The sequence below is a fragment of the Apteryx mantelli genome, chromosome 2, assembly GCF_036417845.1.
Source record: "Apteryx mantelli isolate bAptMan1 chromosome 2, bAptMan1.hap1, whole genome shotgun sequence".
NCBI lineage: Eukaryota > Metazoa > Chordata > Aves > Apterygiformes > Apterygidae > Apteryx > Apteryx mantelli.
Genome location: NC_089979.1, coordinates 23,790,748 through 23,809,584, shown reverse-complemented (window position 1 = coordinate 23,809,584; position 18,837 = coordinate 23,790,748). Strand labels below are relative to the sequence as shown.

At 40.5% G+C, this 18,837-nt stretch overlaps 1 protein-coding gene across 5 annotated transcripts in view; it reads left to right on the top strand.

The window, feature by feature from the left end:
• Positions 1–47: 47 nt before the first annotated feature.
• The window catches only part of RAD54B (RAD54 homolog B), a 101,750-nt gene continuing 82,960 nt past the window's right edge, over positions 48–18,837 (top strand). For all 5 annotated transcript variants that reach the window (XM_067290299.1, XM_067290298.1, XM_067290300.1 and 2 more), the window contains exons 1-3: positions 48–205; positions 2,980–3,133; positions 4,074–4,260. In XM_067290299.1, the coding sequence (XP_067146400.1) occupies positions 2,996–3,133; positions 4,074–4,260 (325 nt within the window). In that variant the 5' untranslated portion in view covers positions 48–205; positions 2,980–2,995. The remainder of the gene's footprint in view (positions 206–2,979; positions 3,134–4,073; positions 4,261–18,837) is intronic.

The window sequence follows — 18,837 nt, the reverse complement described above, 5'->3', positions numbered from 1 at the left end:
GTAAGGTCAGGCATGCGCAATTGAGCTAACGGCAGGCACGCGCCAGGAGCATGCGCACTTGGTGGAGAGCCCGGCACTCGGCGGGCTGAGCGGCGAGGAGCACATGCGCGCTGCGCCAAGCGGGTTGACGGGAGCCGGCGGCTGCGGCGGGACAATTGAGTGCCGAGTGCCGGGCTCCGCGAGCGGCGCCGGGCTGCCCGCGCAGGTACGGCCGGGGCGGGCGGGCGGCGCCGGCAGCGGGGCCGCTGCCCTCTCCTCGCGGCGGCGGCGTGCGGAGGAGGCGGCCGGGCGCTCCCAGCCCGTGTACCCGCCGTGGGGAGCCCCCGGCATCGCCCGCCCGGCAGGGGGCGCGCGACGGCGGGGCGGCGGCGGCGGCGGCGGCGGGGCCGCTCGGGAGCCGCCGGGTGACCCGGGCCGGCTGCCGCCGCGCATCAGCCCGCCCTGCAGGCGTCCTGTTTTACGAGGAACGCGGTAATCGGGGGAGTTCAGGGGCTTGGTTTCCATTTTTGAACACTTCATACTTTAATTCTCCTTAAAATCCGTAGTGAAATTTTTCACGGTCCAGCTCTTGATACCGGATTTAAGATTAGCATCTGGCCCGGGTTATTTCTTTTCAAATAAACTTTGTAAAGGAGTTTCTTTGAATCTCATATGCGTCTCTTTTGTAAGACAGACTTCTTTAATTTTTTTTTGTTACGTATGTGAGTAACATTGCGCTAATAGCATTTGAATAGCACTGTGTTTTGTAGCTGCTCCAATCCTTACAGTTACTGCTCATCTAGAGTGATTTTTCGCTAATATCCATATCCAAGGTGATATGTTTGTTGCCTCAGGTAACTGCATAAAATTTACCTTGTGTCTTATCTTTGCAGCTGCGTACAAAAAAACCACTCGGCCAAGTCATACATGCCAGGAATCTATCTTAATGTTCAAGAAAGCAGTATGTTAAATTTGTGTTAAAACTGGAATGTAATGGGTAATGCAGCTGTCTTTAGTGGGGCTCCATGCGTACTCTGTTGAGTTGGAGGTGTAAAACTTTGAAATATCCTTTGTAATACATTTCATTTTAATGCAGCCGTTGAGCTATTTAAAGGAACATAATTACTGCCTATTTTAATGCTTGCAAAAACAGATTCAGTTTGTGAGACATCTTAGGCTGTGGTTTCATGGTACGCTTAATCTGGTCGAGCTGCTTTGCTAATGAAAGTGGTGTGGAGATTAAATGGACTTGAAGGCCAAAACAGTTCAGTGATGGATACATGTAACTTTATGAATTTCACGGCTTCTGTGCTCCAAGGGAGAGACGAGGCAGTCCAGAAGAGAGACAGGGCGGCTGAGCAGAGTGGTTCCAGCCGTGCTAGGCATAGTTCTTCTGCAGGGTCGGGGGCCTCCCAGGGTCTTGCCCTGCGTGTCACCATCAGGTATAGGACTGAGTAGAGAACGCCTGATTCTGGACTGGCTTGTTCAAGTTCACATGGCGCTTACCAGCTGGCTGTGGTTGGTGCTGGTAGTCTGCTCCTCCGGAAGGCTCCTGGCACCTTTGCAGTTTTCACGGTGATTAACAGTTGTTTACGCTGCAGATACTCCTCTACTCTTACAGCAAAGCTACTCCCTTATCGTCTAGGGTTAACTGAAGTGCTTATGCTAACACTGTTGTCAAGCAGGCCCAACTTATGCTAACTGCTACACCTGGTGACACAGCCAGAGACCTTCCTTGCACTTTTAATATAATGGAAATTATAGCAGTTAAGGCCATTTTGCCATTAAGGCTTATCTCTACTAACAGTATCATATATGTGCTCTTTGTTCAGTTATGAGGTGGAGGTACTCATGTTAGTGTCTGCATATTTGCAAAGTATTTTGACAGTACTCTTACCAGTTTCGTGCAGGTCTTGGAAAGAAAGGTTGCTGTGCAGCTAGTAGGCCACTGGAGCGCAGAGTAGCATTAAAAAAAAGCGCAGATACATGCAGTGGCTGTTAGGACAGCACTCCAATGTGCTTTCTGTGCTGTAGAGATGTTCATGTCTGCAAATCATATTATAGCTTATTCTTACCTAGTAGTTGGAGGAGCAATTAAAATAAACAATCCACTTAGAAATGCAGAAATAAACCAAAGAATGTTCCAGTAAGTGCTGCACCATGCTAGTCTGGTATTCATAATTTGGTCTGCTGGATACCACTACTGGGATTTTTTTTTGTTTCCACTGCTTTAGAGTATAAAGGATATAATTTTTTTATTGCAGTGGTCGCAAATATACTTTGTCATATTAACTTTGATGTATGTTTGGTTTTGCTCTGTGTTTTCTGGGGGAATAATGGTCTTATATTTTTGGGGGGGGGGAGAACTATAGTATGTTCCTTCCACTGTTCAAGTAGAGATAATATGGACTGATAATCTCCATTATAAGTTTGAGATCATTCTTTACTGAATTCTTTTCTTATTATAATGAGTCTGAATGATCAATATAATTGACTGTTGAATGCAAAATACTTCTCCCATATATGTCATATATCTTAAATATTCATTGCTCATTGTGTGCTAATAATGAGTTTTTCAAAATTAGATGTTTCAAGTGTTTGGAACAGTTAGTTCTGTTTCAGATTGTCTCTCTTTTCATAGACTGATGTAAGTTTGTTAAGAAGCCCTATGTTGCTCATTTCCAGAGCTCCAGTTGCTCTTGAACCGCATTACTTGGTTTTCAAATGAAAAAGGAAGTGTTCAACTGCTGAAGTTATATAGTGGAAATGTAGTCCATCTTTCTAATTTCTAATTTAATGCATTGCTGTTATATTACTTTTTCATAATTGTATTATACTTGGGAATTAAAGTTGTTATTTGGAATTATTTTTAAGCTTTTAAGTTTTTTTTTTTTTTTAAGAGTGCTTATATTGTTATCTGTGGATATATTTTTATACTTAAAGCCTATTCTGACTACAGTCTTCTTTATCTGCTTCCTTCCTTTCTTCTCCACCATCCAGAGCAATACAACTAAGTATGAGGCGATCAGCAGCTCCCAGTCAAGTGCTAGGAAATGTAGCCAAAAAGCCAAGGTTTATACCACCAGGAAAAAGTAATGCAGTTTGTCTCAAGAGTGAAACTGGGGAATCGGACCAAGAAATGAAATTAAAAGAGGTAAACTGAACAGTGCCCTAAAAAGCATATTTGTTTGTACAGTCTTATTATTAAAAGATAGTATCTGAGCTCACCACAAACAATCCTTGCTTAAATAACTTAAATAATAGTCTGTTTAGGTTAGACTTTGATACCTTTGCTTTTACTACATTTGGTCTTGTTTCTCAGATAGGTTTCTCTCATCTCAGTGAAGCAGGAGAAGAAAAATGTTTTTCAAATAAAAGTAATCAATACTGAGCCCAAATACAAGTCTCGGTGTAGCTGAGGCATGGATTGCATCTTGGCCTGGGCTTTGTTGGATTTGAATGTTTGGAAGCTTTGGCAAAAGCAGTACAAAAAACAAAATTAAGAAATGTCAGTACATTAAGTTGTGGTTTTGCTGCAAGGAACTTTCTCTGAAACTTTTAATATCAACAAAAAAGCATCACAATTTTTATTAGCTTTATGAATGGAAGACTTCTGTTAAATTCAGGTCATGACGCTATATGCACACTACTTGTGTATATGCTGTTTGGTATTGTGTGCATGCATTTATTTTCATGAGCATTGGGATGTACACATTTATGTAGATAGTTTGATATTTTCCATTCTTAAATATGAAAAATATCTGACTTGTAGTACCAATTAAGTCAGTAACACTTTGTTTTAATAAAAGATGTCAGAATTTGTACCAATATGATTTGTAAAGTTGCCATGGTAGTACGGGCCATTCTGTCTTTCAGAATTGTGAAGAAGTGCCCAAGTCTGCATGACAGTTGTAGCAAATTATTGTCTTGAATTCTAAATTTTTCTTGACTTTCTTATCAGTAAAAACCAATGTACTTATTATATTTTAGGAATGGGGATTATGCATCTACTAAGATCTTTTTGTTGCTCTTTTTTCCATTTTTCTTGGTCTGCGTGAACAAAATACTGTTCTGAACTTGTTTCTCTCTTGCAGGTAGATGAGAAACAGGGAAGTGCTCCAGGAGATGCAAGAGCCCTTTCTAAAATACATATCCAGAATCAAAATATAAATTTTATACAGTCTGTGGAGTCAACTGGAGAAGTAAAGACTACAAAAACATGTAACAGAGTTAATAAATTTTGGAGGTTGGAAATGAAAACACTAAATCCACCCAAAGCTGGTAAGTGCTCTTTTTTAACTACTGTCATATACCGTGAGAGAATCTGAAAGCTTATAAGTGATACAGTGCTTACTTACATTAGTATTTCATGAAAGTTTACTGTCATGCAATGGTGGCATTATTTGGTCATTAGCATAACTTGTGCAATTATAGCTCTGGATATTTTCTTTTGCTGTGTATCATAATAGTGTAAAATGATTTATAAAGAGAATGCTTCCAAGAATTACCATGATTTTTTTCAGTACATTAATATTGAAATGTCTCTATTGGGTAGAGAGTGAAAGGCACAAACATTAGATGATTCTTTAAATTCAAAAAGGTTTTAAACAAAAAAAGTTGACTTTTTAGAAGCCAGCTGGTAGTGCTGCTATTCATGTGCATGTCTTTTTGGAATAGTACTATGGTCAACTCACTCTAATCCAGAGTAATACAAAGAAGAGTGTTGGGATACCCCAAATAATGGAAAACTTGTAAGGTGGATACCTTGCTGGCCTTGTGTGGACACTGCTAACCACACAGAGTAGATTCACATTTTTTCAGGATTCATGAGCTTTCAGTGCAAGATCTGAGCTGTTATCTTCAATGTCTCCAGCAGGCACTCCAGATTCAAGCCTGTGTTATTAACTCTAGTGCAGCACCAGATCCAGACTTGCTCTGTTCATTTGTGTGTGTGTATTCATTCATTAGCCCCAGTAATGAGAATTACTCCAAAAAGTTAGGTGGTAAGCGCTGTAAAGGTATTGAAGGGTCTCTGAACTGTAGCAAATATGCCTTGATGGGCCTGACTGACTCTGTGGGTTGAGTGTTTTCATTTTGCTCTTTTCACGTGCCCTGCCCACAGATGTAGTGCAGGGGCATTCCAGGCTGTGTGAATGCAGGTGCATTGCCTCTTTCCCTTTGTTTTAGGGTTAATTTAATTGATAATACTTTGTGTAATGTTTAATGAGACCTGAAGTTTTAAAACAGCAGTTAATGACTGCTTATCAGTCTGACTCTGTAATGGTTGGAAATATAATTTAGAAGGTTTTAACAAAATCATATTCAATTCTGTCCATGTTATGAGTTGCTGAACCTGGTAGCCTGACAGAGGCGAGGCTGCCATAGCTTCATGACCCCAGGCCCAACCACTAGTGAGACTGAGCCTGTATTCCCATTAGGCACACATGCACATATACATGCATAAATATATATGTATATGTATGTGGCTGGTAATATAGGTCTACACAGACAGAAAGCACAGCACTTATGCAAACACAGATGGCACCAATGGCCTCATTTTGTTCCCCTCTCTGGCTGAGCAGGATGAAAGCCTGTTCATGCAGAATATATTTACAACATGAATCCCACCAGTAACCAGTCTTGGACATGCAGTCTGTCCAGTAGCTGACTCCTGGACTCCCTAGTAACACCAGATGCTGGCACCTTTACCAGTTGCTGGTACTCAGACCTATGCACGTACAGGCCCACACAGATAAAGACACTATGGATCCCTCTGATAATGGGCCTTAGACACTTATTCTACCCAGTAGTTGGCCCCTAGATCCCCTAGTCTCCCAGTTGCCCCATGCACAAGAGACACGCACATGCAAACATGTCTCTTCAGTTGTCCAGACTTACCAGTAGGCAACCCCCAGGTGTCCTGGTCTCTCCAGTAACTGGCTTGTACCTCCTGGTCCCTGTGCTAGCCAGCTCTCAGACTCCTCTGGTCTCTCCATTATCTGGCCCAGACTCATAGCCACTCCAATACTTGGCTCCCAAGCCTCTTATCCTACATGCCAGCTAGTCTGGCTTCATGTCCCCTAGCACTCCCACGCTGACTGACCTACTCAGACAATACACGTGCACTCTGATCTCCAGTTGCTGGCACCCCGGGCATACGGGCCCCTATGACTCATGATCCAACTCCAGTTGCTGGCACTTAGACCTCCATACACATGCATGCATGAAGATTAGGGTCACCTCATCCAGGAAAATAGTTAGTGATGGAGTTTAATAAGAAGACAGGACAAACTGTGGTGGTAGGGTGCAGAGCATGGGTGGACAAGTATACTGACCAGCCACCTCTTTGCATGCAGCTGGCCCCTTTTATCCCCTTATCCTTCTATTTTTCACATGCTTGTTCCTTACCAAACAACCTTGATCCCTCCTTTTCCCTGCCTTTGTTTTTTCCTCCAAACGTCCCATAATGAGTCTTGTACAATCCCAAACAGCCCTATTTGGCATCCCATAGTAAGTTCTGTACCCCTGTAGGCAGTACCACCTTCAGGTTGTAAAGTGATGCAGACAGCCTCTCCCAGGGATTCCTCTTGCTAGGTTTCACCCCTAGCAGATGGGGCTGCAATAGCCCGGGGAGGATGCTGCAGTTGCCACATTATGTGACCCAGAGCGTGTGTTTTGCAAAGCTAATGTAAAAAATGCAGCTTCCTTGTATGTCTCATAAGTCGCACTGGATCTAAGGATTTTTGTTCACCTGCCTTATACTGTAACTTCTGTTACTTCTGATGATGCTCATAATAGCAGAAAATTTTCAGTGTGTATGGGACAAGGTTCTTTGAGTGGTCTCTGTAGCTACATCTGCAAAAACTTATGTCTGCTGCTTATAGCTAACAGTGCACCTGAAAGATAACTAGTGGATTTCTTTCCAAAATATCTTCCTGTTTTCTGGAGATGAAATCAGCAGTCTTTCCAAAAAGAAAATGTAAAGTGAAAAAGATATTAAATGCTTTTTCAGTGTTATTAATTCCGAGTACAGCTGACATGGTTTCTCTGTGATGACTTTAGAAAAAACAGAAAGTTGGGGAGAGTTGATTGGGAGACCCGGCTTCTGTTGGTGTTGTACTGCTAGCTGTCTGAGTGACTGAACAAGCCATCTGGGCTCTGTGCCATAGTGTTTCTACATCTGTAGAATGGGGCTCATCTACCAGATTTTGTAGAGCAATGATTAAACATGGTATAAAACAATTAAGGATATCTAATGTAAATGTTAGTTATGGTCATCAGGTTCACTGGTGATACAAGCGCTGTACTGTGAAGACACTCCAGGGTTAAGGTTTCTGTAAATCTTAAGTAATTTTTTTAATAACTTAGATTTTCCAAGACAGCTTCTGCCCTTTAGTTCACTTTTATTTGCTACTGATTACAGCTGAAGTAGCAATTACATAGATCATGTAAACCATAACCTCCTCTGCAGTGTGAAACTGAATTGTTTTGTCAAACCTGTTCTGCTATGAAATTCAAAAGTAATGGAAACCAGTTGTGAAAGCTAGTCTTTTTTTTTTTTATTGTAATGGAATTATATCTGAATGTTAATCTCTTCAACCAAAGATGACTTCTATTAAATGGATGTTAAAATAATTTAAAAATTGGAAAAAAATCTGTGTATATGTGTTATTTTGGTTTATCCTCTCGATATCATTTAATGCAGATAACAAAGCTGTTAGTTAACTTTATATCATGCTCAAAGCTGTTGTGTTTTGGTTACCAGTTTCAGCAGTGGAATGTGTAAATAAATACCCTAGTTTCCATTGAAATTCTTACGAAACACCTGTGGACAGTCGGACAACTGCACTGTTCATTGAGCTAATCTTTCTAAAACCCAGCCTGAGAATGCTGCACATTCTTTCCAAAAGAAAAAAAAAAAGTTATCTGACAAACAGTATCCATTTCCTGGAGTGGACAAGTAAGGATTTGATTAGATAGCATCAATCTAAGAACTATAGCTTATCTAGCTTTAAAAAAATACTTGCTTTGCTAGGTTTATTTTCAAAACACACTTTTTCCTGAGAATTTTGCTAATAAAAGTAAAATGAAATTAACTCCGAACTTGTATAAGATGAGATTTTTCTAAATAGGTTTTAATAAGATTGTAGCAACTTGCTGTAGAGTGAAACCTTTGCATTTGTTGTAATTTTAGGACAGTTTTGGTGATATCAGGGTTTCAATTTTAAGTTATTTCAGATGTAAGTTCATAGAAACATTCTGTTCAACAGGCAGATTACTAATCATGATTATGATTAGTTCTGAATACTAGAAAAAGATGTTTATCCATATTTGTAGGAAAATAAACTTTACTACTGTTTTAGAAATTGTTGCTTGCTTGTTTGTTTGTTTTCTCCAAGAGGCAAAAAGCGTGGCAATCTTTGTATTCAGAATATAGAACATGTTGATGCTGACAATGGATGTGTTGAGGGGAGATAATTTATTTAACTTTCACTACTGCTTTTTCTCACATGCCTCCAGACAACTCTATCAAATAAGTATTAAAAATGAAAATTGCTTTAACATATTAAAAATATTTAACAGAAATTTGATCCTCTTCAAAATTAAATATAATCAGTTTGGCAGAATATTATTGTAGTTCTTAAGTGTCTCTTACTTCTTCTTGTACTCATGAAATTCTGAGGTCCTACACGCAATTACAAGAAATACAAATAATTTGCAGTTGAAGTTAGAATGAACAGGTGGATGTCTGAAGTATACTTAGTATCTCCTCAGTGTCCGAGTACTCTGGATTAATTTTTTGGATTTGTACATTGTGAAAATGCCAACTCTGTCCAGTGCTGATACATTTTTAGTAAGCAGGGCTGGCCAGAACTCAGGCAGCAGTGAAGGTGAGAACCTTTAACATTATATATGTAAAATGAATCTAACATTAATTTATGCCTACTATCTGAGTTTGCACCTTGTCTTCTGTTGCTCTTTTTTATTTAGGAGGATATTGTCCAGTTTTTCTTTGGGCTCTTTATATTATGCGTGGAGATGAATGGATCTACTACCTGCTTACTTAAATATAACATTATAGTTGGGACTGAGATTTCATTGTTTGAACCTTTTGTAAGTAAACAGAAAAGCTGGAGACAGTCTGTCATTCTGTTACAACTCACCTCTTGTTTGGTTTTTGGTTTAGGAGTACTTTGTCTTTCACCCATGGCTAATGTCTGTTAATACTTCTTCTAAGAGCAACTTTGTCAGAAGTCTTATATTCAAATATTATCTTTGAACTAATAATGCAGAGAGATTGTAACCATATTTCATAACAGGGTTAAAGTGTTCACCATATGTCTCTCAACAGAATGTTTTTGAATGTCTTTCATGCTTATGATATTAACCATATTTATTATTTTGCATATAGTTTTGAAGCATTTTTTTTCCAAGTCTGCAGGAATGTTGATATTTACGGAGTACACTTAGTCTATGAAGTTTAGACCCTTTGCTCATTTCAGTCAGTTTATTTTTGTAATAGGAATGTTTGGCTCCTTTGGCTTTCTAGCATATTGTTTCAGGTTAGTCTGATATCTCCTGTTGTTTGATATGAATACAAAGTCCTCTTAACTAATTGATATGAATGTTATAAGAGAAAATCCAATTTTCATTCAATTCTAACAGCACCAGTCAATTGTCAATTGCCTATTGCTTTTAATCAGAGGATTTTAAAATGTTGTGTATTCAGGATTTGATTTCAGGCTAATTGCCTACTCTTGGTTTCTAGATAACACAACTAAAAACATTCAGGCCTGATATCTCAGAATGAAGCATATTACTGCTAGAATTGCTTAGGTCTCTGCAAAAGTAGAAGTATTAATTCTAATTTCTATTGTTACCATCATTTTAATATTTTACTTTACAGTTGAATTGTAAAAGAAATTTGAGATGAGTATTTTGATTTTTCTGTCCACATCAGTGGTGGAGCTGTATACATGGCTGCAATTCAGTGGTCCCCTCAAACTTTATCTGATAAATGGTTGGTAAAGCACTTTAGATCTTTGGATAAAAGATGCTACATAAATGCCAGTAGCTTGTAGTAATAGCTAGTGCAGCTAAGGCATTACTGGATGCCTGAGTGCAAGTAATTTATTACTTCATTGCTTGCAAGTAAGCTCTTACAAATTTGTAAGTTTTGATACAGTTTCTTATTTGAAATAATATCAAATTACCTTACTACCTCTTTATGATTTTAAAATTACTCCTTCTCTCTGTGGTGTTCTGGACAGAGTGGTTTAGCACTCTAGTCTAGTGAATAGACTAGCCGTTGCTGAATTCAAGACTTTCTTTACTGCTTAGGTATCACCTGTAACAGATGTGACATCTGTGATCTGTTTGATCAGTTCATTTCATGAGATGGGGACTGATTAAGAAAACTCGATTAGTGTTAAAGTAAATATATCTGGAGAGAAATTGTCCTTACCTCTGCTTTGACACTGGTTCCAGAAATGTTCCTTTATGTCACCCATGGTAGGTAAACACGCAAATTGTCACCAGTTGGCCCAGTACCCTGCTATACAGCAATCAACACATTGCAGGTAGACTGGTCACTGAGACTCCTGTGATTGTTTAGTCCTACGACACCTTTTGCTTGGCGCTCTTCTTTGGGATGTGGGATGATGTCCTCTACTTGCTGCTGGCACCTGATCTTACCTGGCTGTTCCACAGCTGATTATGCACACTCAGAGTTTCCCCCTTGCTGTGGTCGCCCTTGGTTTCCAGCTATGTATGGAGCTGGTATGGTAGCAAAGCATTAAGATTAAAACGTTCAAAACCAGAGTACTGAGAGGTTCTCTGCCTTCGTCTGCCATTGCTTGTTTTCATCACCCTTGAGATTTTTTTTTTCCCCTGCCTTTCTCTTCCTGTAGATGATTCATCACCCTCTGTATGGTAGTGGCCAGAACCATGTACAGAACAAAACGCTACCCTTAAGGGTGTCTGTTTCTGTGCTCTGCTTCAAACTCAAAAGCACCAAATGCAGCAGCTGTGACTTCCCTACTTCTGTAGTTTTAAGGTCTGTCTGTGGAGAAATCATATTGTGCAGGTCTGCAGCAGCAGTCAATAACTTGGAATCAGTTGCTGTAGACTGAAAGCCAGTGAAAGAGTATAGTGTGGTTAAATGATACACTGGCCTGTTAAAGAAGTTCACCTAATAACCAATGTTACTCATCTTGAATTTGGGCTGTCAACCAGCTGAGTGGTAAAATATACTGTGGTAGTAGGAACAAGCAGCCAAGAGTGAGACAGGAGGAAGGAACTTATGCCAGCTTTGCCACCAAATGGAACATATCATTTAACCTTCAGTGAGTGCAAAGCTGTTTTCCTGGATAGGGCAGCCATCTGCAATGCAGTATAATAGGCTGTTGTAAAAAAAAAAGTCCAGACTTATGTAATTCTAGTGTGATATTTCCACAGATAGTACAACATAATTTATAATTTGATATGATCCTATCTTGTTGTCATGTGAATAACTAGGCTTTATGTAATGACAGATGACATAACCAGGATATTCACACATTTGAGAAAAGGGCAGTGAATTGCCAGTGAAATGTACTTTTCATGTGTCCTAGTTAAGTGAGCTCTGATATGTGCAGTTGAACTAATAGAGGTAATGAAGGAGAGAGGAAGGAAACTAGAAATCAGAAGGGTGTTACATAGTCAGAAAACAAACAAAAATAGAACCATCCTAGATGTAAGATATCCAACATTTTCCAAAAAGTTGGGGCAGTCAAGTGAAAGTGTTGCAGTAGTAACTTGCTTATGAAACTGAACCATATTTGCTTCTTTTAAACGGGGGGGGGGGAAAAAAGTATTGCTAGGCTCTTTACTTTTGAGGAATGATAGATATATCCACTATTGAAGAGAGCTGTGTTGCACAGAAAGATATACTTATCTCTTATGTGTGTTTTCCTTATTTTTGATTTGTCGAAAATTAAGTTGTAGGGAAGAAAAGACATACTCTGTCAGTTGTGTAGATATAGAGACCTAATGTTGAAACTGCAGATATAGAAGAAACTCATCTCTTCAAAGGGGGAGGGTAGTATGGGAAATGAATCTACTATTCCCGTATGTTTATTATAACTTAGGTCCCTGGAATTTGCATGCAAACAAATGGCACATATTCTGTGATATATAGAAAATGAAATTATTTAATAGTGTAACTTTTGAAATAAGGATCTTATGGAATACTCTGTATAGAAAGTGTAAGGATTGAGGTTTAGCAGTAATAATAATTCTTTCACTTTCTTCATTCATTCTGAGGGAGATATTTCACATAACTTCTTAATTTCTCCTTGACTTTCAAAATTCCTTCTCAGGCCATGTGTGCGGAAGGAATGAAGATGGGCAAAAGAGAAAATACATGGCCGTTCTAAATCTTTTGAATATTTCTTCTTTTCCACTTCCCCACCCTTTGGAAAATGCCGGGTTGGGGATGTGTGTATGTCCCCCCACACCAAATCCTCCTGTCTCTAATAGATATGAAGGTGGATTTAAGGGAAGATGGGAGAGAATGTAGCTATTGGGAGGATGGACAAGAGATGCTTTATTCAAGGGAACTGGGAGGTTTGGGGAGTTTTAATGTACATTATTACAGACTTGGCCTGGATCCCTTCAAAAATAGCCGCCAAATCTTTCTGTAGCTAGACCAGTTGTTTGGATGCCCTTTGTTGCCATGCCAGTGTAACCAGTCAGCATGCCTCCCAGCTTTTGGCTTTGGGCCTTAAGTTTACCCCTAAAACAGAAGCTTTGTCACAATATAATTTTCCTATAACCAGCAAGATGGTGGTAAGATGGTTATCTTGGAGTCCTCAAAATATCCACCGAGCAAAATTAGAAGAATGGAGAATGCTGCTTCTATGTCAAATGCAGGGAGTAGTGCATGGTGAAGTATTTGGAGGTGAGTATTTAAAAGCATAATCACCAAAAGATGGGAGAATTGCAAAAACCTGACTTCTCTTAGCCTCTAGAAAAAGAATGGATATATTTTGCTTTCAAGGACTTCAAGAATTAAACAAGATATCCTGAGAAAATCATATTTTTTAATCTTCCTATATTTCTCATCTGCTTTTGATTGGTTATCAGAAAGTTTGTTGGGAAAGAAGATCAGAAAAGTGCAGGCATGTATTAGGAACTGGAGACAGTTTGACAGTTCTGGATTTGTAAAGAATGATGCTATTAGCTTTTTTTTTTTCTTGACTTGACTTACAAAGTGAAAAGCTAATTTATGATGCTATATAGGTATTTATTATTATAATTCCTGTAGGTTTAAGTCCTATAGGTTTAAGCTGGATGTAATTTGAAGGATGGCTACAGATCTAAATGAGTGAGTCTTTGAATGTCAGATTGTGAAGAAGATAATTTCTTTAAAATTTGGCATGGAGAAGAATTGATGAGTTTGCATATTTCCCATTTCAGTTGTCTAGATGTTGAGAATGCCTAACATCAGCGGATGGGATGGAAGTATTTCCATATCCAGCTTTTATGCCTGGAATTTTAGATGATGTAATAAGTTTTGGAGTAGGCCATGCATAGTGAGTGTAAGAGTTCAAGAATGGCGTAAAGGTACAAATTATGTTGTTAGTTCCTGTGTTCTCTCTGCTTGTCAGGAGATATGTGCACCTAGAGTCTGTAAGAACTGTTAAATGTTAGGAGTTAATACATGGCAGATGGTGATGATGGAAATAGATGCAGCAAAAGAAGAGTTAAGACTTCCCTCTGCTCCTTCCCCCTCCCCCCCCAAAAAAAAGCGGGGGGACAGAGGTTTAGAAGTGGTTAGAAGTAACTGCAGGAGAAGGAAAAGGAGTGGTCTGAGAGGTTCAGGTATAGCATGGTAGGAAGAAGACAAATGCAAAATCGATGATGGAAGTTTTGATAAAGGGGAGAAAAAAAATTGAGTGAAATGAGAAATGTCATCCTCATGCCTCTCAGTAATGCCTGCAAACCTTAATTGAGGAGATCACCCATAAAACAAGTTCAACACCCAGTTCATAAACTCCTGAAATTTCATGAAGAATTACCAAACGCTGTGGCTTGTTACACTAGACCCCAGTCTGCTCCAGGCTCTTAAGCCAGATCAAATGACTTGGCACTGTCTTGCTGCCCTGTCAGAAGCGAGGGCTATACGATGAGCTAATGGAACTTCTGCAGCCCTTCGTACCTACATACGTTCTCAAGTCATCTCATGCAGCTGCCAAATTAATTTGCAAGAGTAAGCAATTGCCTTAATACCTGCCAAATGTGTCTGCGGCCAGTATACCCCAGTATACTCAGTGATGTGTAACTTAGGCTGTCCCAGCTGCTGAGTCCTGTTACAGTTTCTACTCAGCTTGAGGTTATCAAGATTTTACCTCAGCTGAGGATCAAATCTAGCTGTCGTTCTCCTGTTCTTAAGATTCTGACTCCTGAGTGATGGTGAATCCCAAACTCAGGTCTCTCCCAGGTCTAGTTTGCTTAGACGTTATGAAATAAAACAAGAACGGACGTCTTTCAGACTTACTCTGGGGCTACCCATCTGTGGGCAGAGCACCCTCACAGAGTTTAGCAATCCTTTTTTGTCTGTTGACTCATGATTTCTTACACTAAAAGGTCCCAGCCTGAATCTCTTCAGCCAGTGCCATTTCCTTCAGCGTTCAGGTTTGCTGTCTGATCTAAACTATGTATTTCAAGATGTATTTTTTAATGGCCTCCTTAATTCTCTCAAATATTTTATCTTTTGATCATATAGCTTATAGCAGGTTTTTTTTTTCTGGCTGATATGAAGAGACTCTTCCTCAGTTCTGTGTGATAAAGGATTTTTCCCCTCTCCCTTCCCAAGATGTTCCCCCAGTAAAAGAAATTCTCCCTTATAGAGTGTTCTATCCCATACGTGTCTAAATTTATATGGACCTCTTGATGCAATTATTGGCCATGATCCAAATCTGTCACTTCACTCATATAATTTGAGCCTTTTAAAAAAATTGTTTTTATAGTCATTTGGCTACTTTAATCCCTGACTGTATTGTCTGTTATTCATTCTTCTCTTGATAGCTCTCCAGGAAGCACTACTTGAATCCTTTTCTTGGTAATTATTCTAGACTGCTTTTCAAAACAAAAACCTGAATTTACCTATTACCTGTAGTTTTGAGTCTTATTTCCCAACTGTTTAAGTTCTGGAACCCCATCAAGGGACTATGGCTTTTGAATAACCACGCTGATTTTCCTTTCCACAGAAAAATGTTTGGAACTACTCTCAGAGCTCCCATTTTGTTCTGAACTCCCAAGTATGAAGATTTAATCTGCCTGAAAGCTGTTTTTTTTAAATGTTAACATTTAAATTGGGAAGCATCTGGTATCTTTAAAAGAAAATTCAAGCAAATCCCCCCCAAATTTACTGCTGAATGTAAGGCTGTCCTTTTTCTTTATTAAGCACAGAATTCTGAGTAGATTAGCGAATTCCACTCTGAAGATACGAAGGAAAAACGAACTGTGCCTTGTTCATAGGATTAAGGCAGGAGGTATAGAAGGCATAATGAAGTGATGTGTAACAGTGTGTGTATGAGTATTTTCTTCAACAGTGATGAGAATTTCCTCCCCACCAGCTATGGGTTGCTGTCCCCTCAGTTATGTCAGTGCAAGTGTATGTAGAGCTGTATTATAAAACATATCCCTAAAATGATCCAGATTGAAAAAGCTTCTTTGGAGGCTGTATTTTTTTTGCACCAGTTCTTTGTCCTGTGACACACTGGATCAGGGGACTGATGTTGCTTAAAACTAACCCAGCTTAGAAAAATGATTAATTTGCAAACAAATCAGTTCCCTGGTCCGACTTGCTCAGAAGCTTTGTAAATGCTAATATCAGCATGGTGAAGGAAGCAGGAATGTGTCAGGGATGGGGGGTAGGACAGGACTGCCTGGTTTGGCAGACTCTCACAATTATATTGACTTAAACCAAATATTAAACTGTATACCTGCCAAAAAAGTTGATTTGTTTTTAGCTGGATCATCTCCCTGAACTGGCTGTGCACAGTGTTGCATAAATGCTAGTATTGGTGGAAGGTATAGGATGGAGGGTGGACTGTGGCAACAGTCTTGGTTTGTGGGTTTTGTTTTGTTTTGTAGTTTTCTTGGAATTACACCTATTGTTTTGGCTGAAAGAAGTCTAAATGTTCATTAATATCCAGGCTTTTCACCTTCTATGATTTCTCATACAAGTACTGACATGACCTTAGGCTGATGAGCAGTGTGGGTTTTTTTGTTTTTTTGTTTTTTTAAGGAACAAAAAGAAAAAAAAGTCTTGGTTGGCGGCCAGCTTCATTTTTACAAGGGTTATTTTACACTTCTGCTGAACAATATGTAATTCAGACTCCAATTCCTTCAGGCACTTGCTCAGAAGAAATCATTGTAGTGGTATATTGCTAAAATTGCATTAGTGTGGAAACATGGTCTCTCTAGCAACGTTAAGCAGTAAGGTGATAAAATAACCCAACTTTAGATAGGTCTATATTAGGAGTTGCTGCACCTGGTAGCCCAATAGAGTTTCATGCTGCCAGGTCCCACCTGGATGCAAGGATGCGAATATATTCCCCATAGGCACACATGCACACATACGCACGATACATATATACATATACACGTGGCTGGCCCAGGAGATCAACACAGAAACCACGGCATTCACGCAAACACAAACAGCACCATGGCCTCATCCTTTCCTCTCTGTGGCTGATCACAGGAAATATATATATGCTATGGATCCCTCCAGTAACTCTTCTTAGACACTTACTCTACCTGGTAGCTGGCCTCCATCCCTGGGTCTCTTGGTTGCCTCACGCACAGAGACATAAACCTGAAATGGGTCTTTCTGGTAACAGGTTTGAACTTACGACCTCACCAGCAGGCACCCCTGCCCCTGGCCCCACAGTGGCGCCAGTAACTGGCTTGGACCTCCTGGTCCCTCCAGTAGCCAACTGCCAGACCCCTCTGGTCTCTCCCGGCCCGGACTCGTGGCTGCTCCAGTGCTTGGCTCCCAAGCCTCTTACCCGCTTCCCGGCTGCTGTGGTTGGATGTTCCCTGGCGGTGCCACGCTGACGGACGTACCGGCAGCAGGTGGGGCAGGGGGCCTGTCCCTTTGGTTGGGGTTGGTGGCGTTCCTCGGCCCGTCACCCTTTGGCTGCGCTCCTTTGCGGCAGTGCAGAGGAGCCTTTCCTCGTTCAGCTTGATGTTGACTTTTTTTGTCACTAAAATGTCAAGAGTTTGGGTACTGCACAACTACGTAAACATCAGAGGGTATGGTGTAAACTCTTTTGAGACTCCTTAATTCTGGTACTGCCAACAGGTTACAATGTGAGGCATATTCTAACTTTCTGTTGCAGTGGCCTGAAGAACAATCAAATATGTCAATTTTAAAAATGATTGTCAGGAAAAAAACCAGTATTCTACTCTTAATGTTAGTAAAGAGTGAAGTGTGTGGGGATATACGGAGGGCAAGGTGATTGAATTCAATGGTTTTTCATAAAGTGCTTCTAACCACATGAGTATTTTGTTTCTTAAATTCTATTGAAATGGGCTTCAGACTATAAAATGCTTTATTTAATCTCGGCTTGAAAGCAGTGCCAGCAAAGCAGACTGATCAAATTTTGTTAGGTGGTATGAACAAGCCAAGTTTCAGAAATTGTTTAAAACATGCTTGTTGTTGTAAACGGTAATTGACTTTTAGCAGTTAAAGTCTCCCTTTGTTTAGTTGAATTTCTTGTTTTGAATATGGCTTGTGTCTGCTTTGGGGTTTTCCCCCTTTGAGCAAACAAGTTCCTACCTAGATCTTTATTGCCTTAAGATATTTCAAACTAAAATTAGATTTATCTTTCGCCTGCCCCCCCCCCCCCCCTCCCCGGGGCTCCCTTGGTTTCAAGGCTGAACATGCTAAGCTTGAGGAGCCATTGCCGCTGGCTCAGATTGTGTTTGTTTCCACCCTCTGGACTCTTTCAATGATGCACATAATTTTTCAGACTCAGTTTTTGTTTTGTATATTTGCAAGCACCTTTTCTTATCTCTGCAAGTTCTTCTGTTTCTGAGATTTGTTGGTTTAGTTTAGACCACAGATATTTAAAACCTTGTGTGTTTTTATGTTAAAACTTGGCTTAAGGTGATACATTTTTGAGCAAACATTAGAAATGCATGAACGTAACCTGCACATCTTGTTACTAAAAATCAGGTTTTATCCTGAAGGAATGCCTGGAAGTATTGTCATAAAAGTAGATTGTTTCCTGGTGGATATTAGGAAAATCCCAGTATCCAGGCAGCATAATGCACTCAGTAAATCTGTCATGACTGAATGTAACCTTTACTACATGTAGCCTGGGAGCTAGCTCATGCCGTTTCTCAGCCACTGCGGCCTGACTGGCGATGACACATGCATTAAAAGGCAGGCATGTTTTAGCAGGGCACAGCTGCAGGCTGAAGTTACAAAAAAAAGGTGATTCAGTGTGCGTGCGGCGGTGTTCGGGTGATTTTTTTGTGTGTGTGCGTGTGTTTTTTGCTTTAGCCAGCCGCCTGGCCGCGAATGGAAGCTGCCTCTTTAAGAAGCCTCCGTGTAGGTAGCCGGGGCAGGCGGCGGCGTGGAGGAGAAGCTTAGCTTTGCTGGGAGCCCGAGCGCGAGTGTAACCTAACTAGCTAGGGGAGCGCGGCGCCTGATTGACAGCAGGACCAGCATTATGCAAATGCGGCGGGGCGCCGCGGCGGGGGCGCGCGGCCGGGGGCTCTGCCGGGGGCCCCGCTCCCGCCCCGGCCCCGCGCTCTCGCGCCCGGTTCGGCCCCGGCCCCGGCCCCGGCCCCGCGCTCTCC